The 25,219-nt window shown below is 50.1% G+C and overlaps 1 protein-coding gene and 1 non-coding gene across 6 annotated transcripts in view; one reads left to right on the top strand and one right to left on the bottom strand.

The window, feature by feature from the left end:
- Window positions 1–25,219, top strand: part of ENTREP2 (endosomal transmembrane epsin interactor 2) — a 104,107-nt gene that overhangs the window by 56,612 nt on the left and 22,276 nt on the right. For all 5 annotated transcript variants that reach the window (XR_013227508.1, XM_077318351.1, XM_077318349.1 and 2 more), the window contains 2 exons: window positions 8,933–9,043; window positions 18,729–18,860. Coding sequence is in view for 4 of the 5 variants with exons in the window: in XM_077318349.1 (XP_077174464.1) it covers window positions 8,933–9,043; window positions 18,729–18,860 (243 nt within the window). In the remaining variant the exon portion in view is untranslated. The remainder of the gene's footprint in view (window positions 1–8,932; window positions 9,044–18,728; window positions 18,861–25,219) is intronic.
- Window positions 933–1,006, bottom strand: TRNAA-AGC (transfer RNA alanine (anticodon AGC)). Its single transcript has one exon. It is a non-coding gene; the product is annotated as a tRNA-Ala (tRNA).

The following is a 25,219-nucleotide window of genomic DNA, read 5'->3' as shown; positions in this document are numbered from 1 at the left end:
CTTGACAAACCCTACAGGCTTCATCTCTTGCCTTGACAAACCCTACAGGCTTCATCTCTTGCCTTGACAAACCCTACAGGCTTCATCTCTTGCCTTGACAAACCCTACAGGCTTCCTCTCTTGCCTTGACAAACCCTACAGGCTTGGGGGCCACTTGGTAGCCCTTTCCAACCCCTCCGGAGCCCCGTGGGAGAGCATGCTTTTGTGTGGAGTGTGGGTTTTGGTCCCTTGCATGCTCCAAGCAAACGTTTACCTTCCTGGCTTTCAAGTTTGCATCAAGCTTTCCTTACCCCCTCTGCTCCCCACCACTTATCTTTGCACGAATATTCCCCAACAGTGCAAAAGGGTGACTCAGCGCGGGACTAATTGGTCCCGTGTGTTCTGCTGAGGCCTGTTGACATGCCTGGAAACATCACCGGAATAACCAAGGGCGGCCTGAGGGCATCTTCTAATTCTGCACGGTGCCTCTTGAGGCATTACACAGGCATGTTCCCGGGGAGGTCACTCGAGGGAAACCAGGCGCAACACGTTTTGCAATACCTTGGCTGACACAGTGTTCCGTGTACACCACAATGACAACATCCAATGAGCCCTGCTGGATCACGTCCCTGGGATGTGTCTCCTAGCACCCTGCATCACACAGCGCTATCTAACCGCCTTCTAAAGCCTCCTCTGACAACCCAGCAAATACATGAAGCTGCCTTGTACTGAGTCTGTTGATTCCTCAGGGTCAGTATTGTCTACTCAGACTGGCAGCAGCTCTCCAGGATCTCGGGAAGAGAAAGGTCTTTCCCATCACTACAGCTTGGTCCTTTAACTGGAGATGCCGGGGGTTGAACCGGGGACCTTCTGCCTGCCAAGCGGAGGCTCTGCCCCTGAGCCAGGGTCCCAGATCAAGGCCTTCCCCATCCCCTCCTGCCTGGTCCTTTAACTGGAGATGCCAGGGATTGAACCTGGGACCTTCTGCATGCTAAGCAGAGGCTCTACTACTAAGCCACAAGTCCCCCCACCCCTATGATACAACTATTCACATGACCAGATGTTCAGGTTATAGCCCTCTTGAAAAAAATCTGTTTGTTTCAGGTTTCCCATGTCAGAATTTATCTATATTTGGAAGGTGTTCTTAAGGTTTTCTTTCTCTCTCATCTCTTTCGTGGAGCAAATATTAGCAGTGACTTGGAGTTGCTTCCTGTATAATCCTCAATTAAAAGAGTGAGGGGGAACCCCCCCACCCGCACAAGACTACGAAAATGCCGACTCGGCATTCCAAAATGCCAAGATGAAGATGTATGAAAGACAGGAAGATTTTAGATTTCTCCTTAATACCCTGATGTCATTTCCAGATGAATTGCCGTATCAAATTAGGTAATTTGCTGGCTGGCGAATCAGAGCTCGGAAGAGGAGCTGCCGGGGAGAAGTTGCGATTGGGGGTTGAGTGATGAGGCCTAATTAAATTGAGACGCCACCGGAGTTGGAGAAACAACGCTTAACGGCCGCCGAAGGGGCCCACGAGCAATTAATAAATTAACCAGCGTTTTTCACATTCTGCCGTCAGCTGGGCTTGTTAAAAGTCGTCTGTTAAAAATGTGTGAATCCCGACCGTTTTACAATGCATATTTAGGGGAGAGGGAGACAATAGCAAGCATCGCCCTGCCCCTGCCGAAAGCACGACCCTGTCCCTCGGTCACCTCCAAATGTGCTTGCAGGCAAGCTGAACCTAGATGTTAGAGTTGGCCTGGGGTTTGCCTGGGGGTGCCGTCTTCAGGCTAGGAAATACCTGGAGATTTTGAGGGCACGACCTGTGGAAGGTGGGGTTTGTGGAGGGACATCAGGGAGGCACGATGCCGTACAGTACACCTCCAAAGTGGCCATTTTTTCCAGTTTAACCATAAAGTTTTGTCCAAACGGGAATGGGCTGACGTCACTTCCTGTGCCCATAGGAAGTGATGTCAGTGGACCTCTAACAATGCCAGGGGGATAGTGGAAAAGATCTCCACCACCCGGTAAGCCTCCACTGCCCCCTGCTGGTTACCGGGTGGGCCTGACAACCCAACTTCAAAGGACAACAATTGGGTTCACGTAAAAATGCTAGAATAACCTGTGATGGGTAGGCCAAGCCTTGGCCATGCCAAAGTTGGCCAACTGTTGAGAGTTGGCTTTTAGATATGCTTTTAGAAATGTGTGTCCTTGTGTTGAAACCTCCTTTGTGTTTACGGGAAAACTGGGAGGAGAGTGGTTTTCTCTTTCTGCAAAATTCACACCTTACCCCCTTTGGCATTGGGGCACGAATGCTGCCCAGGCAGATCTGGTCTAATTACAGGTATCATTAAACCGTGTCAGTGTGCCAGGTGAGAGTTCACTGCTTACAGCCTCTGGTTTTAGGCTAATTAGATTCCACGGGCACGTGGCTTGCAGGAAAACTTTTCGGGCCCCGCTGGGAGATGAGCTGGGGGATCCATGAACGAGACCGGTTCTGGGGCTCGGAAACGCACCCTCCCGCGTCTTAGATCGGATCGGGTTAGAAAACCAACAGCACCGTCAGCCCGGGTCTCCTGTCACGGCGGCAGAGGCTCAGGGCATTTTGCACAGCAGCCTCCTGTGAGACAGCAAAGAGATTAATGCTGTTTACTAATTGCTGATCGTATTTTGTGAGCGGCGCAGATGCGAAATGACAACGCCGATGACCCTTTTTTCCCCTGCCTGCCACTCTGCGTTTACGCCACTCTCAGGAGAGCGTGGGACTGCCGGCCTTGGGTACCTGTCCTTGTCACTCGCTGCGTTAGAAGAGAGAGGAGGCGGCAGGAAGAACACGGCTTCCGGTTCCCTCCAGGTGTTTCGTTACACGGCCGTGGAAGCCTCATTTACGCTGAAGGACGCTACCTGGAGTCCCCCACTTGATGTCGAGGGAACCTGCTAGCGCGGTGGAGGAGAAAGGCTGAACGCTTTGAAAGGAGCAAGGAAGCAGAGTGGCGTGTTTGCGAAGGAAGCAAGCCATGGAAATCCGGGGGGGGGGGGCCTGCGATCTGCACAGGCATTTCCGAAATATTAATCCAGACGTTGCCTCTAATTAGATTGGATGGCTTTCCGTGAGGCTTCTGGTTTTTGTCTCAGACGCAGAATCGCTTCACGTTATACAAAAACAACAGAAGAGGCACGCCTGTAAATTGCATTACTTTGGTTGCTAATCGGAAAAAATAAGGACCCGAGAAAAGCCCTGCTGGGTCAGACGTGAGCTACATCCAGTCCAGCATCTGGTCTCATACAGCGGCCAACTGGTTTCTCCGGAAGGCCAGCAACAGGGCAGAGAGGCTGAGGCCTCATGCTGCGTCTTGGCTCTGGGATTCAGGGGCTTAATGCCTCTGATTGTGGAGGTTCCCCTCAGTCACCATGGCTGGTAGCCACTGATGGATCTCATCTATCTAATTCCCATTTCAGTTTATTTCTGCAGCCATCGCAACATCCTCTGGCAGCAAATTCAACGTTCGAATCACTCTGTGTAAAGTGGTATTTCCTTTTGACTGTCCTGAACCTACTGCCCGTTGGCTTCCGTGGATTTTGCTTTTGCTTCATGCAGCAAAGGCAGATTCTATATATTGTGTGGAAGGCCATGGCAAATCCCCTCTGCATGCCTCTTGGGGTCGCCACGAATTGGTTGAGACTCGACTGCACCATACACACAGGGAAACGGGCTTTCCAGATTCCTGGCCCCCTCCAAGAAACAGCACAAGGACCTGCTACAACAGATGTCAAATTTTTTTCCCCTTCCATTGAAGGAAGCAATCTCCACTTGCCACAGTCCCAAGTTGCAAGAAGTTGGATTATAACAGAGAGCCAATATTGTGTTTTGCATCCTCCCATTTCACTTTGTGGGTGTTACTGGATTGGCACATGAGAGGCTAACACCACCGTCTCCGACAAAGAGCGACCGGTTTGTTCTTTGCGGGCTCCGAGCCTCCGCTCTTCAGTCCTGAAGCAGGCCACCTGTGCTTCTCAAGTGTACAACCTGCTAACAACCTAAAGCACTATCAAGGAGTCTGTCATAAGCACATCTCGGTCTAAGATGGTATCAACCGTGTGGCAAACTAATCAGCAAAAGGAAGTCCCTGATGGCCACTTTGTCTGCTGTGGAAGTGGAGGTGTTGCATCTTGGCCGTTGCCTCTCCCCCAAGGGGAGTTCTTGTGTGATGCAAATTTATGCAGATCGTGTGCATTATCATTACAGGCCTAATTAGTCCAGTTTTGAAAACAGATGTCCCCTTTCTGCTACTGCAAGAGTCATAGGAGGTCTTCCTTGGACCAGCAGAGTTTTCGGGCTTGTGTTAGCCGGGAACTAGGCTGATGGAGCGTGAGGATGCAGTTGGTAACTTGATGGCAGACCCTGTTGCTCCTTGCAGAGCTGGGGGTTGCAGTACTCCCTTGGGCCATCTGTGGGGGTCTGGCGCTAGAGAGCAACTTCACCTTAAGAATGTAAGAGAGGCTAATGGACCATCCAACCACTTAACTTCCATTTAGACCAATCCAGGCTTTTCCCACAATGGGTCTTGAACACATGGAACTGCCGTATACGGATTCAGACCATTGGTACGAGTCAGCGGCCTCTAATCTTGAGAGCCAGATTTGATTCCCCACTCCTCCACATGCAGCCTGCTGGGTGACCTCAGGCCAGTCAAAGTCCTGAAAGTGCTGTTCTCTCAAAACTATTTTATCAGAGCTCTCTCAGCCCCACCTACTTTAGAAGGTGTCTGTTGTAGGGAGAGGAAGGGAAGGGGGTTGTAAGCTGCTTGGAGACATCTTTGGGTAGTGCAAAGCGTGGTATAAAACCAACTCTTCTTATATTCGGTGGAGTTTATTGACAGGTTCAGTTGCTGGCCTTCAAGTGAGGAGAAGCCAAAGGACTCAAGGCCATGAAATAATCCATGGACGGTCAGGTTCGCTTGAAGCTGGAGATGGTTCTCTTGAGAAAGGTGCACTGGGCAGTTGGACACATTTCAAGAAAGATAATTGAGAGCTCCCGAAACAGGATTAGAGGTAAAGATCTGAAGCAAGCAGACTCCCAAGGGACTGCCTTTCTACTCGAGACAGATCTTGTAAAGTTTATGGGAAATGAGAGGAAAGCACGCACAGGACAGCGGAAACGGACGAGGAGCAATTGCCAGAGGCAAACTGTGGACGGCGACACAAAGATGAATGGGAGACATGTGCCGAATTCTGCAAATCCCCTTACCCGTTTGTATCATCACTGAAAACGGCGAAGGCTATTCGACGAAGATCAAAACAGCCAGTCTAGAGTCACGTCCCCAGTTAAAGAAAGAAACGTACAATGGGACGGGAAATTAATTGGCGATCGGCACGGGGTTGGGGGCTGATACTGAGTCTGGAATATGAATAATTTTTTCTTGGGATGCTTTCGGGGGAGAGGGGAGGTACAGGCAGGGGCAAACGGACCAATTATGCACAACCGCAGGATTGGGAAAAGCCGCCTGGGTGACATGTCGCCTTCCTTGTTCCACGCCGATGGCAGGCAGGGAGGCGATGCTTATTTTGTTTTAATTGCCTTTCAGCCCATGTCCAGACTGGGAGAGCGGCAGGAGATAATAAGCTCAGGCGACAGGAGAAATAATAAGGACGATCAAGGCAGTCCAGGGAATGCCAAGCAGGTCGGCAGCTGACACGGCTGTTGTCTGGGTCACTGAGCAACTGGCGGAACGTAGGGCCAAGGCGAAAGATCAGAAAGTCGGAAGGAACAAGGATGAGCAGGGAAAAGGTCGGAAGTCGCTTTTGTAACGCTCGGTGGCTGTCCCCTTGGCTGTTTTCGTATATTCCTCTCGGGATCAGCTGTGTGTGTCCCGACTTCCACCCAGGCCTGTTTTCGCTTTTAACTTGGACCACTTCTGAAATTAAGAGCATCAGAGAAGCCATGTTGGATCAGGCCCATGACCCACCCAGTCCAAACCTCTGTGTCATACAGTGGCCAAAACTTAGGGGCCACCGGGAGGTCCACCAGCAGGGCCAGAACTCCAGAAGCCCTCCCACTGTTGCCCCCCCAAGCCCAAGAAAACAGAGCATCCTTGCCCCAGAAAGAGGCTTCCATCTAGCCCTTGCGGTTAATACCCACTGATGGACTTTTGCTCCATGTTTTTCCAATCCCCTGTTGAAGAGGTCTATGCTGGCAGTGGCTCTCCCAAGGTCTTGAGCTAAGATCTTTCATATCATCTAAAAGCTGGTCCTTTCAACTGGATATGCCGGCGATTGTTCCTGGAGGCCTCATTCTCACAAGACAGAGGCTCTCCCCAGACCCGCAGCCCCTTGCTGCCTTTGCAGATAAATTTCTTTGAGTTGGCGTGGCCACGTTACTCATTTGGCCTGGGGGATTTGGAGTGGGCACCCCCGTACTGAGCAGGCACATGCAACCGCATGCAGAATGTGTGGTGCAGATGGCGAAGCCGTCGGTGTTTTTCTCCGGGGGATATGCTCTGAATGACAGCTGCATCGGCGCTGATTTATTCCGGGGACGGATGTCGAGGAATGTAGCGTCACTTCTGTGAATAACCGAAGACCAACCTGGAATTAGTTCCCCTTGATTTGCTGCACGGGATGAAACGATTGAGACGCAGAGGACAGAAACCTCAGCGGCGATTGGGGAGGGGGGAGGGACGTTGTCTTTAACGGCACGCGGAGTGTGTAATTTATGTTTGCCGTTTCTTCCTTCTCCTAGATAGATGGGGTTTGTGCGTGCCCTGATTGAGGCTCCGAGTTGTAATTAATTAAGGGGCATATCCTGATATTGATTCAGAGGTTTTCGTGTGCTGAAATTCTGGACTGGGTTAGGGGAGGGAGGTGTCTGTAGACCCATGCAACAAAGAACCCCAAATAGCAGCCCCAGCTCCCACACCAGTGACAGAAACTCTGTTCCTGGATCATGCTCAAAAGCTCTGTGGCCCCCTATTTAAGTCAAAAGAAGGCAAACTAGGAAGCCCCCTGACAAGACAAGGTGAGATGCAGTTCAGGAACAGGGGTACCTTTTGCAGGAATAAGTCACAAGTTCACAGGTTGTATCTCCAGTTAATGGCGTCTTGTCTGACTGTCGCTATCTAGAAATATGCTGCTCCTCAGAGAAGATCGCTTTAGGGAAGATGGCCCAGTGGCGGCATATGGCGCATATTCATACTGAGCATCAGGAGCTGCAAAACCAGAGCACCACGCCTTTAGCTCTATTCCACTTTGCAATGATTGATCAAGATGTACCTGGAAGGGTACAAGGCCTCAGCTGATCTCCGTACTTTGCCTTGGAACAACTCCTCTGCCGGCTTGGAGCTCTCTGTGGTGCTGGAATCTGGACTTGGTTCTGTCTTGGCTGCTGGCTGCTCTGTGCCGTGTTCCCTTAGCAACCTTTCAGTGCTCAAGCACCAGTCTTTGAAAATAGGCCAGGCAGCCCTGAGCCAAACAGGTAGCACCGAATATGAGAAGCCCGGTCAGTTCTGAAAAGGGCAGAGTTTGATGGGAACTCGTACTGCACTTGGCTTGTGAATTTGGTCTTGAGATCATTGAAATATGCTTTGTTTCCCTCTGCCGTTCCGCAGCCCCATCTGTCCCTCTGCTGTCTTTGGAACGTAGCATGAAATAAACTTCAGTTTGTCTTCGGTGGATCCCGCTCTGACTTGGAGATCCAGCATACATACTTGGAGATGCCGGGGGGGGGGGGAACCAGGACCTTATGCATGCCACGAAGAGGCTGTACCACTGAACTACAGCCCCGAAATCACTGTTTCTGTGCTTCTCTCTCCCTCTCCCTCTCCCCGTCTCTTTTTTCTCCCCATGAGGACACAAAGTGACGTTTACAAATGACTTTTACAAAGAACCTCTCTATATTTTTTACAGGCTAAAATATGGCCACTGCACAACAACGGTGAAAGAAGTGTAGGCAAATATAGCGGGTTTTGAATTTGCAGTAGACCTAACACTGGGAAAGAGGTGTGTGTTTGTGTGTGTGTGTGTGTGTGTGTACGGGGAAGGGCATTAGGGAGATGGCCTTGAAGCCAACGCAGTGGCAGCCCAAAAAAGTTAGGGAACCGCTGAGCTAAATGACAAAAAGAGAAAGCTACTGGGCAGCAGAGGCTGACCATGGGAAGTCCTGGGGCTACGTGAATGGAATCGGTTTAGCCCCATGAGCGACCTTCTTCCTTAGATGTAAAGATTATTGAGATTGGGGGAGGTGAAAGATGAAACTGTTAAAGGAATTCTCTTTGCACGTCGCAGCTATTCCCTGGTTTGCTATATTAGCAGCACCGAAACTTAAGCAACTGCTATTATTGCCTTGTCCTCATTAGAAGCTCTGTGCAAAATTAAACTGCTTTCTCCTGGGAAGATATTTGGGTGGGGGGGGAGCTCTATGCTGCGCCGTTCTTCGAATCTGCTTCCAGCAGTCTCATACTGTCGGGCCAGAACTGCTAACGTGGCAGAAATTCAGTATTTATTGTTCTATTTGTTTTGCAAAATTTACATCCCACCTCTCTGCCCTCACAAGGACGTTTACTCAAATGTAAGACTTATGTATTTTCTCGTGGCAATAAAAAAAACCAGAAGGAATCATCGTACATTTGCATACAAATTACAGATATATTCAGAAATCAGTTGTGCTTGTGCATAACATTTTTTTTGGGGGGGGGGGTCTTTCATTTAGGGTGGGCAGCAGAGGAGAGGACCCGCAGTAATGAGTTTAAGCTACATGTAGAACAGCACCAGCTAGATATCAGGGAAAAAAAATTCACAGAGCAGTTCAGCAGTGGAATGGGCTGCCTAAGGAGGTGGGGAGCTCCCCCTCACTGGCTGCTGTTGGGAGGGAAATTCAGGTGATGGCCCCTCTGCATACTGGCCCCCTACCCATTCTCAGGACGTATAATCAATGGGATGTTATTTCCCCCTCTGTCTCCAGATCACCTTTTTCATGCTTCTGTCGGCCGTCTGTGTCATGCTGAACTTGGCGGGTTCCATTCTCTCCTGTCAGAACGCACAGCTGGTGGATTCTCTGCAAGGATGTCAGCTGGTGAGTAGATATTTCAAGACGGGTTTTGAAAAGCTCTCCTCTCCTGCTTCCGGGAAAGGGGCGGGTGGGTGGGCTGCCTCTCTCCAAGGGAATTGGACAGCCTCTACCCTGGAAAACATACCCCCCCCCCCCGAGTTGGCTTGGGCAGAACTAATTTAAGGATAGATCAGAAAAGAGGCAGCAGGTTGGCTGATTGGGAGCCTAAGGAGGGCACGGTTTGAGGAGGGGATTTACCCACCCTACAAAGCAGCCGTTTTCTCCAGGTGAACCAATCTCTCTTGCCTGGAGATGTTGACCTCCCAGGAGATCTCCAGGTGCCTCCTGGAGGTTGGCAACCCTATATGGACAGGTGAGGCTGCTACATAGTTTGCTTCTCCGTGGCAATTGAGGCACTCGGTCACAGACGGAAAGATGGAAACACTTACAAGATGTTAGCAACATGATTGGTGCTTCATTAGAGGCGTCTGCTAAGGCATTTCAGCGTAATGAGGTGTAGAAATGGGTAGGAGGGCAGCTTTAAAAACGCCATCCAGTTGGGGAAACTGGGGAGGAACTCCAAGGAAATGCCAACATGCCACTGAATCCGTTAAAGGGGATCATTTCTACACCCCAAAAGAGTAGAAATTGGCACCGGAGAGTCATTTTATGCATTCAGTCTTGTGCGTGGAAACCGTAAAAAAATGACAAATGCCTGTTTATGGATGCAAATGCGAAATTAGGAATGGTGGACCCGGGGAAATGCCTGGTTCCACTTTGTGCTGTGAAATTTAGTTATCCCTGTTCGTTCCTCTCCCCCTACCCCCCGTCTTATAATTTTAATTCACGGTTGGCTGGATTGTAGCGTTCCCACCGCTGTCTCCGTTTGTGTTTCCCCTGGGTCGCAATGGCTGCGTTTGTTCCCTCTGGGTGTTAACCCCATCTGGGAAACCGTAGGACTCTTACAACTTGGTGCAAGGGGAAATCAGACCTGCTGTGAGGAGGCAAGGCAGCATGGTATAAACGTATCCCGTAGGATCAAGGGGTTTGGATGGGAGGCCACCAAGGAAGGCTCTGCAGAGGAGGAGCATGGCCAACCACCTCTGCTTCTCCCTTGCCTTGGAAGCTCCTGGGGTCAGGGTGGTGGGTGCCAGGAACAGGTAGCCCTGGCAAGGGGGGCAGCTGGGGGGGGGTGATCTCAAGCTGCACCATTTGATAGAAAACATTTGAACTGTGGATTCCGCGGGGGACACAGCTCTCTACTTCCAGTACGGTTCAGCGGAGGCCTGTTTTCTTCTTTCCGCCCCCTCTCTCTCGCTGTCCCCACCACCTCCTCCTTAATTCCACGGGCAGATGGTCGATGTTTGTCACTGTGTTGCCATTTCAGCTCTGCTCTCCAAAACAGGGATTTTACTCGAAAGAAACTGCTTGCGGAAGTGTGGTGGCAGGGGAGATCCAAATAAGGAGGATCGGGACACTTGAACGTGGGAATGTCAGGATCTGGGTCCCAGGTCTGGATCTGGCCATGCCTGCTGGTGTCCGTGTGGTGGGTAAATTGGGATCTAGGCCTTGAGGAGGGACCCCCCAAGCTTTATGAGCCTGAACCGCAAAATGGCCACGGTTGAAGACAGGCCACAAAATGGCCACATCAGAAGATGGAGCCAACCACACTCACAGAGAAAGCCTAATGCAAGAAGGCTTGTATGTAGGATTATTTCACTTAATTTGCCAATCTACGGACAGTCATTTGTTTTCTCTCCATAGCAGCGCTCCCTCCCACCTCAGCCAGAATGTTACTGTTTCCATAGCAAAGCTGATTCATTGGAGACATGGGGTTTCAAAGGGAGAGTTTTACAGATACTGTGGATCACCAAAAGACAACTAAGTGGGTTCTGATCAATCCCATGCCGATAGTAGCTGAAGTGTCCAAGCTGAGGACACCGTCCCTAGGTCAATCTACGAGAAGTCCAGAGTCACTGGAAGAGACAAGAAGAGTCACTGGAAGAGAAAAGAGGCAGACCCAGCAGGAGATGGGTTGACCCCAAGGAGGAAGCTGCAGGATGGTTTGTGTGCATTTTGAGGAGCGAAGGTGGGGAGCAGGAGAACGTCCCTTACAATAGGAAAGCATGTCCTCTCCTGCAGGCAAGCACACCTTTCTTTTGGGGGCGTCTGATGGGGCACGGAGGTGTTCCTTTTGTCTGTCCTGAACGTTCTGGAAATGAGCTTGCCTGGCATTATCCTGCATTTAGGAAGGAGGGAGGAAAATTGCCCCTCTCCATGCAGATTGCCGTTTATCCGTATCCCGTTTGGCACACAACATTGAGTGTTTCTGTAGCGTGTCGTTGACCTTGCTGCAGAACGCGTCCGCTGTCCTTGCGGGACAAAATCATTGTGGTTTGCTCCAGTCCATTAATAAAATTTTCTGTGGGCTTTGCTGGTAAAGAAAACAATTTCCAAGCAAGAAGGGTTGCCAGCTCTGAGTTGGGAGACACCTGGAGATTTTGAGCATCAGAGGGCAGAGACCTCAAGGGGGGGGGGCATAATGCCCTAGAGTCCCCCCCCCCTCCAAAGCAGCCCTTTTCTCCAGGGGAGCTGATCTCTGTAGTCTGGAGAGGAGCTGCAAGAGCAGGAAAGCTCCAGTTACCACCTGAGGGTTGCCCACTGTACAAGTTAACGTGTAAATTGCCTTCTCTCTGTTTCTGCTTTCAGTGCACAGTGTTAGATTTTGAGGGAGGGGGGGGGGGAACCAAGTGTTATTTTGCAACCGTGACAACTAGAAAACCCATTCTGAAAACGCCAGGCACTGTAACGGTTGCTGATCTGTTTTGCAACCAGGAGGGGGGAAAAAGATCTGACTGGTGTATTTGCCGTGATTCAGTCCATGCGTGCACCCGTATTCTGTGCGGTCGCCAGTGAAGCATGCACATGACTGCGCAGAACCAGCGCTAGGCCAAGGGGACATTTGGACCCAAGAATCCCGGGCCCTTCCTCTTGCTTAGAGGCACCGAACAGTCACGAACCCCAGAACGAAACCCTTTTGAGAGGTCTGGCTGCCGATTCCCAGGCAGTCAAACGAGGCCGGAAAGAAGAGACGTTTCCCTGAAGCTATTTGCCAGCGAAGAAAAGGCAATATAAATTCTTGCAAAAAAAATAAAAAGGGTGAATCATCCGTAGGTGACTGTCCCCTTCCCGCCCCCAGTCATAACTCACAGAATTTGCATAGATAAAGGTCATTTTCATTAAAGCAGAGTGAGTGTTCCATCCCGCATTGCCTATTTATGTACACGGTGTCTGTACACAAATATAAATTCAGCCTCCGTGAAACCAAAAGGGAGAGGGTTAAGGGGGAGACGCTTATGGCCCTGGCAGATAAAGCTCCACACGTTCATCCGAAAGGCTCCAGAATTCTCCAGCTCATTAAAAGATCCATCGGCAGATGAAGGAGGGGCCACGGGCAGAGATGCTCAGATGGTGTCCTGTTTTCGGATCCGAGAGGGGAGTGCATGGAAGGGGCCCATGGCTGCCTCACGATTATTCGATTGTCCTGGGCTCAAAAGGCCCAGGTTGCAACGCAGAGGCAGGTCACGACATATCACACCTGAATGTCTCTTTCCATGAGATCCCCATGGGCCTGCCCTAGTCAGCTTTGACATGACAGTGCTTTCCACCCCCCCCCCCCCAAGTAGGTTTTGGAGAGGGGAAATGTCCAGTCGGGGATTACGGGTCTCCCACCAAGAACACAATGCCCTTGGCAGGCACAAGGCCCTCCACCGTGCCCAGATCCCAGTTCAGGTTGAGCACTCAGTTGGGCCATGGGGCGCCGGGGGGTGCGTCTGATCGACAGGCCTGGTACCGTTTACCTGGAAGACCTGAGGACTCCCTGATGGGAACGGACCTTGGGAGGGGACAACCAGCCCGGGAGTCGCCAATAAAGTTGGTGGCAGAGCAGGTGGCAGATTCAAGACAGACATAATTGATGAGTCCCACAAAACCTCACGGCAGCTATTTGCTTCGATGTGCCTTGTTTGGCCTCAAGTTGGACAAAGGGTGACGATTTTCACCATGAGCAGTTGTCATTTCTCCCCCCATTATTTAATTCCTTATTTACCTTGTTTACTCAACAGGCCCAACATGACTCCCCTCTCCTCCACTTTATCCTTACAACAACCCTGGGAGGTAGGCTAGGCAGAGAGTGGTGCCACCCAGGCGGCTTCCCTGGCAGAGGGTGGATTCGAACCTGGCTTTCCTAGACTCTAGTCTGACCTTTTAACCTCCACACCACTCCAGGTGAAAAGCCGGCATTCTAGGGAACGGCGGATACTATTTATGAGCCCTTTGGCTTTCCTCGTCTCCTCTGGTTTCTCTTTTTCTTTCTCTCCGTCTGGGATTGTTCCTGTCGGCACCTGGGCTTCGTCTCCGGGTGTTGCAGTGATTTCTGATTTACGAGGTGCTCGACAGGAGGGAGAGGAAAAAGAGCCGGGGAAATTAATTTGCAAACGAGGTCCTAGTTTACTTTATGACTTGGTTTAATCTTCAAATTATGTTTCTCGTGCACCCCTCCCCTTTCATTCTGTGAAAGATGGACATCCCAGGCAAGTTAATATCCTTTTGACAGGCAGCATTATGTATTCTTTTGATATGACACGTTAAAGGTTGCTCCTGGAGCAATTCCCTTTCAGTTTCGGTGATAACGGGGGCCATTGTAATGAATAATATCAATTTCTCTGACATGTTTTATTGTAGCCGTGGACTGTTACCCTCTTTTGTATTATATTGCGGGGGGGGGGGACTTTTTTGCAAAAAGTGTTACTTAATACAAACGGTTTAGTAATATCCCTTGTTCATCGCCGGGTGTGCCACGGTTTTCACGAGCAAAAGGCATGAAAGAAACTTACACAATATTTCCAGACGCTTTCTCCTCTCTCTTTCTCCCTTTTAAATTCGTGAAATCTAAATAGAAAGGATAGCTTTTAAGAAACGCTCAGAGTAGTAATTTCGTCCGTCCCCTCCCTTTATCCCTGCAAAAAAAAGAAAAATCAATTTATTCCGCTGTGAAGAGAAACACGCACAGGGCGATTCCTTGAATGGAAGTCAGCGCTGAAGGGGAAAGAGCTCCAACATCTGTTAACCTTCAGCATTTCCTGTCAGGCCTGATAAAAGGGTGCATTTCGGCGCTGAGTTTTGTGGGCGAGGGGCGTGCCCCACAGCGGGCCTGTACAAAGGAGCATTTTGCCCCAGATCTGTGGCTACAAGCGTGTGGGAAAAACATCCTTATCCTTTAGCACGATGCTCTTCCGAGAGCTGATTGATGCCCACGGCTTTTATTTATTTATATTCTGCTTTTGCCCCCACAATTGGGACTCATAGCACATTAATAACTTTGCCTGCATTTTCTCACCACAAGCCTGTGTGGTTGAACGTTTGGGGCAGGCCCGAGGTCACCCGTGCTGCAGAAGCAGGTGTTCAAATGTGGGTCAGCCAGGGTCGATCCACTTCACCAAACCGGCTCTCAGCGGCTGATGTGGGAGGTGGGCTATGGCATTCTGCCACACCAAGGGTCCCTCCCCTCACGTTTCCCGGACTCCACCCTCCAAATATTCAGGCTTTTCCCGGTCTGGGCCTGGCACCCTGGGAAGGGGCAGGAAGTAACCGAATTTATAGAGCATTTTGGAAACCCCCATCTTTCTTGATCCTGGGGGGACCTTTGGGATTGGGACTCAGGTTGTGGGCACAGCCATAAAATGGATGCCACAGGAGCCAAACCAGCTGGGAAAGGTTGGTGCCCAGGGGAGACCCAACCTACGGAGTACTTGGAGGTGGGGGTTGAGGAGGGGGACGGGGGTTTCCCAGATGTCCACCCTCTCGTGATTCCTCCTAGGTCCCGAACTCGTAAATAAGAGCGCTTGGTTGAAATTTCACACCGCTCTCCTTTTACAAAAGGGACTCTCTAATCTGTTGGCATCCCGTTCTCTATTTTTATCCGGCCCGTCCTCGACGTTTTGACAGCTTCCCGTTCATTAAATCGAACGCTACCCCTCCGTGGGTGGCTGGGATGATTTTGTCGAGGGGGCTCAGGGAGATGTGAAGGGACTGCACCGCTTGGCCCAAAGTATCACAGGAGGGCCGACGCAGAGCCAGGAATAGAACGGAGCGGCGTTGTCATCTCGTCCCAGCCTTTAACCAACAGATCTGTCAATTGCTCGGAGGATGCTTCAGGCTAACAGCAAGCGAACGTGAGAAAAGTCGGAGGAATGCCTAAAAAGCTCTCGAGATCTATCCTGCTTGGGCCTGGCTTTCCCCAGCCCTTGGCACCTGACAAGAAAGAGCCGGGGAAAGTTAGGAGAACTTAACTTCTGGCATTTCCCCTTCGTAATTAATGAGACGGTGTCAGAAACAGGAGGCATTCTACCTTGGGGGAGTTCAGAAGGAACGAAGGCATGTTGGAAACCTTGCCCCAAAGTCCTTTCATCCCCGGAGGTAGACCCAAAGGGACTGAGCCGGTGAGAGTGGCTTAGAGTTCTGGATTTGTGTCTGAGAGACCTGGATTCGAATCCCCCCCTTGTGCCGTGGGAGCCCAATGGAACTCTCCAGGCCAGGAAGAAAAAAGGGGGGCTGCACAGAGATAGTTGAACACCGAAAGAAACGCCTGTGCAAATAATGCCTTAGAAAACAATTTCTACAAGACATATTTTAAAAAATAATAAAAACATTTTACATAATGCAGAATCCAGACAAATATGCATTGGAAACAGCTTCACAATAAACAACTCTTTGCCAATTTTGGAAAGCTCTTCTTGGAGTATATGAAAAACTTTGTTTTTGTAGGGTGAGTTGTTCACTGTTAAGCTGTTTCCAATACACGTTTTTTTTTTTGTTATAATTTGGCATTATGTAAGATGCATGTAAATTTCTTTGGGATGCCAGCATTCGCTGGCAGGGGCTCATGGGAATTGTAGTCCATGGGCATCTGGAGGGCCGCAGTTTGACTACCCCATGTGTCCCATGTCTGTGTTGCACATCTGGGCATGTCACGGTCTTCTCTCAAAGCTCATGGCTGCATGAAAACCTAGTCATAGTCCGTGTCCCTCTGCCCCTGCCTGTGTGCGGCGTCCTAAAATAGAAACACCAGAAGACAACAAAGTGAGCCAATAAGCCAAATCTCATTTTGTTCTTCATAAATGCTGGCCAGATCTGGCAGTCTCAAACCACAAATCCAATAAGCCCTTGTCTTCCTTTGACGTCTTTCTGTCCCGTTTATTCCTTTTTTACTGGGGGGTGTGGGGGGGGGGGGAGACTTTTCAAATCACCGTTAAATGTTTCCAAAGGCTTTGGGGGCTGCTGAGAGCCTGAAAATCATGCTTTTAAAGAGGGGGAAGGAGTAAGGCTTCTCTTATGATAAATTATAATGGCACAAGCCGTTCTACAAATTGGGAGTTGTAAGAACAGAGATGCAGCCAGATATATATATATATTTCTGTGCAATAATTTCCTGCAGCTGAGAATTCTCACGACTTCTCAGGCCCGGAAATCCACCAGAAATCCACGCGCTGCTTTTTTAAGAAACACGGTAGCCAAGGATGTCTCTTCCTGCTGCAGAGATGAGTCCCTCTGGGTTTTAATTTTGATTACAGAAGCCTGACAGGGGCTGCAGTATTTGGGTTTGCTTCTCCAGAAGCTTCTTGCATCTGGCAAAGCAGGTTTTTCTTGGGTGGACAGCTGTCCTCCGACTGTTTTTCATAGGGGTGTGTGTTGTGAAATCACAGCCGACTCACAATGACCCCCCTGAGGCTTTTGAGACAAGAAACAGGCTGAGTCTTTGACCAGCCAAGGTTGGCCACTGGTGGCAGGGCAGGAATTCGAACCTGGGTCTCTCAGATAGTAATCTGGCACTCTGACCGCTACCCTACACCAGCCTGTGGAGCACCTTTTGCTGAACAGAGGAGACGCCATTTGCCTGCAGTGGGCTTAGAAAAGCCCTGCAGGATCTCACCGAAGCTCTGTTGGATTCATTGGCCACCAGGGCCAATCGGGGAGCATGCAAGCAGAGCAATGGCCTTCTCCTCTCAATCCCCCCCTGCCCACACAGGTATACTGCCTGTGCACCTGGAGGTTCCATTTAGCCATCCGTTCCGAGAGATCTCCAGGCCCCACCTGGAGTTTGGCAACCCATTCTCATTGGCTGCATCTCCTTTTCGGCCCTGAATCGAGAAGCAGAGCCGGGAGGGGGAGTCCTCTGTGTTTTCTTTCCTGGCATGATCCTTTTCTGCTTGTGTGGGATTAGAACAGACCTCGGATCTATATTTCCCATTAACAGTGTCAGGTAGAGACGGACGTGTGTGTATGTGTATTTGGGGGGGGGGGCTGCTCATCACTCAGCCAGGGCCCGACTGCTCTCTCTGAAAGGCGTTTTCCTCCTTGGCCCCCCCCTGCTAGCTGAGCCAGGCATCGATTTTTATTCCTCGGCCTGCCCCCCTGTCTAGGGACGCTGCTGGCTTCCAGACACCAAACCCAACAAGCCCCGGATGCAGCACCGGCGTCTCCCGCTCCTTCCACGGAGCTGGGCTCCCACCCTAACAGGGCTTGCTGAAAGGCTTCCTGGGGGTGCCGGGGAAGGCAGGGGGCCACCTCCAGGTGGAGAAATTCCTGGAGATCTGGAGGTGAAACCTGGGGAGGGGGACGGCTTGGGGAAGAGAGCTCCCTCAGTGGAATAGGGTGTGCGTTAGAATCATTCCTCCTAAGCAGCCATTTCACACACACAAACACGAGTCAGCTTGCTATAGTGCAGTGGTTGTCAACCTTCCTGGTGCCGAGACCCTTTAATGCAGTTCCTCGCGTTGTGGTGGCCCCCAAGCGTAAAATCATGCAAGCGTTCTTCCGCAGCAATTAAACCAAAACTGACCGATGGCGTGAAGACCCATTGTTCATGGTTGTATATCTATTGGTTATAGATTGTATATAAATTGGCGGGCGCCTTCAGGAGGATCAGCAATGGTGCCCTGTGAAAGGGTTGTTCGGTCTCCAAAGGGTTAAGAACCACTGTATCAGGGTAATTTCTCAATTTAGGGTTAGGGTTAGCTTAATCATGGGTCCGGTTGGGGCTTTTGTAGGTTTACTGAGATTGTTAGGGGTGGGCAAGATGCTGAGACATGGTTTGGAACCACCGTTAGATGTATGAATATTTCCCGACATTATTGTGCATGTAAAAATATAGGGATTTTTATTTGGGTAAATTCTCAGGTTAGGTTTAGGGTTAGCTTAGGCATGGGTAAGGTTGGGAAATTTGGAGGTTTACTGGAATCGAGAAGGTTGGGGAAGTCTTGGTGACGTGGTTCGGAAAGACCATTGTAGGTATAAATATATATCGTCCTTCAGTAAAATCGGAGAGCCAGCTTGGTGTCGTGGTTAGTAGTGCGGATTTCTAATCTGGCATGCCGGGTTCGATTCTGTGCTCCCCCACATGCAACCAGCTGGGAGACCTTGGGCTCACCACGGCTCTGATAAAACTGTTCTGACCAAGCAGGAATATCAGGGCTCTCTCAGCCTCACCCACCCCACAGGGTGTCTGTTGTGGGGAGAGGAAAGGGAAGGCGACTGTAAGCCGCTTTGAGCCTCCTTCGGGTAGGGAAAAGCGGCATATAAGAACCAACTCTTCTTCTTCTTCTACTAAAACCCTCAGCCTGTTTTTCACTCCTCCTTTCCTGTTTTCCAGATAAAATTCGATAGTGACGGCGTCTGCGTTTGCTGCGAGCTGCAGCATCAGACCTCGGGCTGCGGCAACCTCGGGGAGACGCTGAAACTGAACCCCCTGCAGGAATGCAACGTGGTCAGGCTCACGCTCAAGGTGAAAATCCCGAACGCCCGTTCGGCCGGGTTTTGGGGCACCATCCCGCTGCAACTCGGTGGTACTTCCCGCTGCCAAAAGATAGTCATTGGCCCGATATGAATGGCCCCAGTTAGCCTGCCTCCTTCGATATGGGAAGCTTAGCGTCCTTTGTACTTGAATGGCAGACCAAGAAGGAAGCCTGGGGTAGGCCATGGCAAACCACCAAGAGGCAGGCTCTGGCAACCCCTCTCTACTCATCTCTTGTCCTGACCAGATGTGTGACCTTGTCAGATCTCAGAAGCTTAGCAGAGGGTCAGCCAGGGTTAGTATTGGGATGGGAGACCAGCAAGGAAGAAGCCCAGAGGTAGGCAAGGGCAAACTGGGAACATCCTTTCCTGTGCTAACGTATCTTTCTAGTCGTAACTAGTACTAGTTACAGTACCAGTTCCAGCAAGCGAGCTCACTTGTACACAGACATGGCTTTGTACCTCCCAAAAGAGAAAATACTATTACAACTCAAAAACTCTTCCCTTGACCTGGATCTCCTCAAACCTCCTCAAACCTCTCAGAGGGTCAGCCCGGGTTGGTGCTTGGACAAGAGACCATGAAGGACGTCTGCAGAGGAAACCTATGGCCAACCCACCTCTGGCTTGACAGCACTTTCTGCCACTATGAATATATCTGCGTTTGTGAGTTGTGTGTTTGTGTGCTGGGGAGGGAGGCGTTGGGAGAATATGAATGATCTTACATCAAAGCACATGGCACGGTCTGCAGCGATGGAGTTTCTAAGGAGAACCATTGAGCCGTTGCCAACGGCATTTTCTGTACTTATTTGATCGATTTACTGAGTGCCTTATCTCACCATTCATTGGCCTTCCAAGAACTTGACACTGCTACAAGCCAGCAGGGCCCTCTCTCAAAATCCTTGGCCACAGCATCAAAAAGGACGGTAATCCGGGGTGAGTCGTCGTGGCTTGTGAACTACAGAAAAGCTGCATCTGCACATTTTAAGTACAGCCGGCCTGCCTTTATTGGTTCTGGGTCACGCGAGCTTTCGGGCTGGCCTCAAACGGAATCACAATGAACAGTAAATAAAATCAAATGCACTCCAGTAAATAAAGAAGGAATGGATTCCTTCAGTGGGTTTCCCAGCTGTGCTCTGGGAAGATGCAGGGTTCCTCCAAAGTGGGCCAAGGGATCTCCAGCGAGGAGAATCCTGGAGTTGGAAAAATCATAGGAGAATCATAGAAGATCAGTAATGTTGTCCAGTCCACACCCCTTAGGAATTGACTTTTGTGGGGTACGTACAAGAGACCTCCTGGTGCCCCCATCTTCTTCCCCTTGCTGTTTCAAAATTTCAGGATAGCCAATTATGAGGGTTGGGCGGGGGACAACGAAATTGCTTTTCCGTGCAGCTCGAAACTTTATTCAAAAATTACGCTGCGTAGAAAAGAAAACCTCCCTAAACGTTAACTTTTTCTAATTCCTCGGAGACCTTCTTGTATCATTAAGCAGCGAGCTAAAATGTGCTCCCCTCCCCTCCCTGTTTTTTTTTTTAAACTTTATTAAAAGGAAAAGGATCCCTGGAGGGACTATAACAGCACTGCATCAAAATTATATTATGGAACGACTCCAGAACTTCCTAGATATTAAGCAAAATAAATGCTTTAATTTGGGTCCTGCGGTATTTCTCCCTGCTGTTAACACTCTGAAATTCTCTCAGCTTGGGATCTCTCCAAGCCAGAGATGTCCAACCGGGGTTCTGTGGTCCATATCTAAGCCCTCTAAAGATTTAATTTATTTAATTTGGTCCTGCTTTTCTCCCCCCAGCCGCATACATCCTTCCCCTGTGTTTATGGATGCTTGAGGCTGATCCTGCATTGAGCAGGGAATTGGACTGGATGACCTTTATGGCCCCTTCTCACTCTAGGATCGTATGATTTTAACCTCACAACCACCCAGCAAGGTAGGTCCGGCTGGAAGTGTGACTGGCCCAAGGTCCCCAGCCAGCTTCCATGGCATGTGTGGGGATTCGAACCGGGTTCTCCCATCGTCTAGCCCAGCCTTCTTAACCACGCTGGCTCTCTCTTTTGCAGACCTTTTCCAGGTTTCCATCACAGCGTTATATCACAGGAAGTTACAGCAACCTGGTAGGGTGTTGAAGGCCAGAGACATACAGAGGTGGGTTGCCCTTTCCTACCTCTGCCTAGCAACCCAGGGCTTCTTCCTTGCTGGTCTCCCCTCCGAATCCTAACCAGGGTTGATGCTGCTTGGCTTCTGAGATACGATGAGGTTAGGCCAGCACAGACAAGCAGAAGAGCCCGTTCGGTAGCTGCTGCTTCTTCTTCTTCTTCTTCTTCTTCTTCTTCTTCTTCTTCTTCTTCTTCTTCTTCTTCTTCTTCTTCTTCTTCTTCTTCTTCCTCCTCCTCCTCCTCTTCTTCTTCTTCTTCTTCTTCTTCTTCTTCTTCTTCTTCTTCTTCTTCTTCTTCTTCTTCTTCTTCTTCTTCTTCTTCTTCTTCTTCTTCTTGTCTGTCTGTCTGTCTGTCTGTCTGTCTGTCTGTCTGTCTGTCTGTCTGTCTGTCTGTCTGTCTGTCTGTCTGTCTGTCTGTCTGTCTCTCTTACTGAGCCTGGAGCTGCAGCAAGTCAACATTTTTGGAAACTAATCCGTTCACAGCAAGGTTAACGTCCCACCACGAATGTGTTGTTTTTGCTTCTATTTCTTTTTCAAGTAAAATTTCTGTCTCTCGTTCCCACTGGAGTCAGATCCTCTTTGTCATTTGCTTAACAGCGTTTTCGCCTTAATATGGAGGATCAGGGATATTGCAAAAAAACTTATGTGCATCCAAGGCAAATATATATATTTACATTTAACCCAGTAGCTCCACCCCAAGATACAATCTCAGCTGCCTTTGGCCTTCCTAGGTCAGTAGTGTGTGCCTCAGAAGGTTTCAGGAACTCTTAAGTCACCTTTTGAGAGACTCCCTTACTGGGCAGCTGGTCGAACTGTCTGTCCATTCGGGGGGCTGCTGCCTTGGGCACCTACCAGAGGGATCGTCTTTTTTGAGCGGCCTCCCCATCCTTGCATTTCCAGAGTAAGAAGAGTATGCGAGGAGCAATTTCATGGGTGAAAAGCCTTTATTGTTCATTATCTTCCCTTCCCCAGGTTATTGTGGGTATATAAGCAGAGGCGCGCTGTAATTGAAGTCAATCAAGGGGAAAAGAAATCTTCTTTTACAGCGTCTCCGAGCCAGGCAGACTTCCCGGCCTTAATCGGTGGTGATGGTCGCGGTTACGTTTCGGGCGATCGATTGCAAGAATGTCGGTCAGCATCAGGCACCTGCTAATTTCGCCCTTTCCGTGTTTGCCGAACGAACCTCCCAGAGCTCAAGGGAATTGGGGGATTTAGGAGAAGAGCAGTGAATTTTGTCTCTCTGCAGGAACCCCTTCTGCTATGCAGGAAGTCTAGCCTGATGTCTTCCTGTCCAGCCAGGAGTGTTTGGAATTGCTGTACCTACTCAGCCGTACCTACCTCGCAGGGTTGTTAGGAGGAAGCGGAAGAGTGAAGAACCACACGTGCTGGTTGCCTCTTTGTAGCAGCCCTGGGCTTTCTTGGTGGTCTGCCATCCGAGTCCCAGCCTGGGCCGACTCTGCTTAGCTTCTGGGATCTAATGGAATGGTCCATCCAGGATGTCCAGGCAGGGACAATCGACAGCCACCTCTGTCCACCTCTGGCCTTGAAAACCCTCAAGTCCTCTGATCTCAGAAATGAAGCAGGGCCTTCCTTGGCTCACCCTTGGGTGAGAGGCTGGGGTGACAGAGCCAAGCAATAGCAAACCAATTTGCCAACCATCAGGGGTAGTCAACCTGTGGTCCTCCAGAGGTCCATGGAGTACAATTCCCATGAGCCCCTGCCAGCAAACGCTGGCAGGGGCTCATGGGAATTGTAGTCCATGGACCTCTGGAGGACCACAGGTTGACTACCTCTGCCCTACAGGATGGCCACAGTCCTACCAGAAAGTTTTTGCCAGGGCATCGAAATTACCAGGTTCGGGAGGGAAGTGTAGAATTGTAATAACTAATAACCATAATCACTTGAGTCAGTCTTCTCTTCCTCTCCCCTAGCAGCCTCCTGCCCGTCCCTTAATGTCCCCTCCAGAAACAAAGGTCAACAATCATTTGATTTCCATCTTAGAAACAAAGATGCCAAGGGGGAGAAGCCTGCCTGCGTGGAACAGACCCGTTTCGAAGACTGACCTTTGGATCGGAGCGTGTTTCGTTAATATTTATGAAACGGCATCTGAGTTAATTCCCTCCCACCCACCCCACTCAGGGCTTGCTGGAGTTGTGTTGCCAGAGGAAATCAAACGGTTTGCAGATTACTGCAATTTCCCGAGATTATAGAGGACGTTGAACTACTGAAACGCTGCAAAGAGCTCCTTTGAAGAGCAGTAAACATGTTTTGGATGATCAGATCCGCAGGCTGGGTGTCAGGGGCCCGAAGGAGCCAAGGGATACGGGTGTTTTCCTTTGCTTTCCAAAAAAAAACCCACCAACTCAGTGGGGTTGTGTTTTCAATGTTGCCCGAGAACAGCGTGTGCAATATTTACCTGTCATTTGGCTGGAGAGACGTTGTTATGGTGTGGCTGGTCTTAGACGAAGGGTAGATTTTCCTGCCTGTTTCAATTTTCCAGGAGTGCACAAAGGGATCTCTGGAATTATTGTATTACCGTTATAGCTTGCCAGGGCTTCTCTCTGAAGCATTTAACCTCTCCGACCTGCGGGCTAATTTCAGCTGCTTTTTATAGGTTTCGGTTCGGAGGCCATCCCTGCAACACCTTAGAAACACAGGCAGGGGTGGATGCTGCAGCTTGGAAAATTCCGCACAGTTGCGTTTCCGTAATGGTGGCAGAGAAAGAGAGAAACCCTGATGTTTTGTTGTTATTGTGGTTAGAAGGACCTGTTGTGGTATTGGCAGCGGTTAGATGGCTGTAGATTGGCGCTGAAGAATCGTAGAAGCATAAAGTTAGAAAGGGCCATGCAGGCGGTTTAGACCAGGGGTAGTCAACCTGTGGTCCTCCAGATGCTGGCAGGGGCTCATGGGAATTGTAGTCCATGGACATCTGGCGGACCACAGGTTGACTACCCCTGGTCTAGACCAACCCACTGCTCAATGCATGATAGGCCTAAAGCAGCTAGGAGAAGAAGAAGAAGAAGCGTTGGTTTTTGTACCCTGCAGTTCTGTCTGAGCTCTCTTGGCCCCACCTACCTCACAAGGTGCCTGTTGCGGGAAGAAGAAGGGAAGGCGATGGTCAGCCGCTGTAGCGATTGTCAGCCCCTGTGAGGATCCTTTGGGTAGTGAAAACCCAACTCCTCTTCTTCGTTATCCTTATGTAAAACAGGAAATGTCATTCCAAAGGGACAATCGCTACTTACACAGAAGCTGTTCAAACATGATGGGAATGACCTTCAGAGAGAGGATACGAAACACGTTCCCCACTTCACCTTGCAATTAAATACCGCGCTGAATGTGATCTGCCGCTCTCCTTTAACATATTAACGGTTCTGAATCTGAGACGGTCATATATGATTACGCGATGGGGCGTTTGACCAGCAGCTCAGATGAACGGCCGTTTTCTTCGAAGACGTCCACGCCGGCGTTTCTGCGACAGCCCAATGGCGGAATTTGATTCCTCCTTCCATGTTTTCTTTTACCGCCCAAACTCTGGAGCAGAAAGAGAGGGTTTTTTTTGAGAGAATGGATTCTGAAATATTCATGATGTAAGACAGGGATTGTTTCTGAGCCGTTTATGTCAAAATGGTGTCGCTGACGTATCAAGCTTTTGTTTTAATGTCTTTTTAAATAGACACACAACTGTTATGGGTTTTCTGGGGTGTGTGGCCATGGTCTGATAGTTGTAATCCCTGATGTTTCACCAGTAAATGTCCCAGGTCAAGGCCTCTCCCATCCCCTCCTGCCTGGTCCTTTAACTGGAGATGCCGGGGATTGAACCTGGGACCTTCTGCCTGCCAAGCAGAGGCTCTGCCCCTGAGCCAGGGTCCCAGATCAAGGCCTTCCCCATCCCCTCCTGCCTGGTCCTTTTTGCTGGAGATGCCGGGGATTGAACCTGGGACCTTCTGCCTGCCAAGCAGAGGCTCTGCCCCTGAGCCAGGGTCCCAGATCAAGGCCTTCCCCATCCCCTCCTGCCTGGTCCTTTAACTGGAGATGCCGGGGATTGAACCTGGGACCTTCGGCCTGCCAAGCAGAGGCTCTGCCCCTGAGCCAGGGTCCCAGATCAAGGCCTTCCCCATCCCCTCCTGCCTGGTCCTTGAACTGGAGATGCCGGGGATTGAACCGGGGACCTTCTGCCTGCCAAGCA

The sequence above is a fragment of the Paroedura picta genome, chromosome 18, assembly GCF_049243985.1.
Source record: "Paroedura picta isolate Pp20150507F chromosome 18, Ppicta_v3.0, whole genome shotgun sequence".
Classification (NCBI taxonomy): Eukaryota; Metazoa; Chordata; class Lepidosauria; order Squamata; family Gekkonidae; genus Paroedura; species Paroedura picta.
This window is presented reverse-complemented; position numbering and strand designations above follow the sequence as displayed.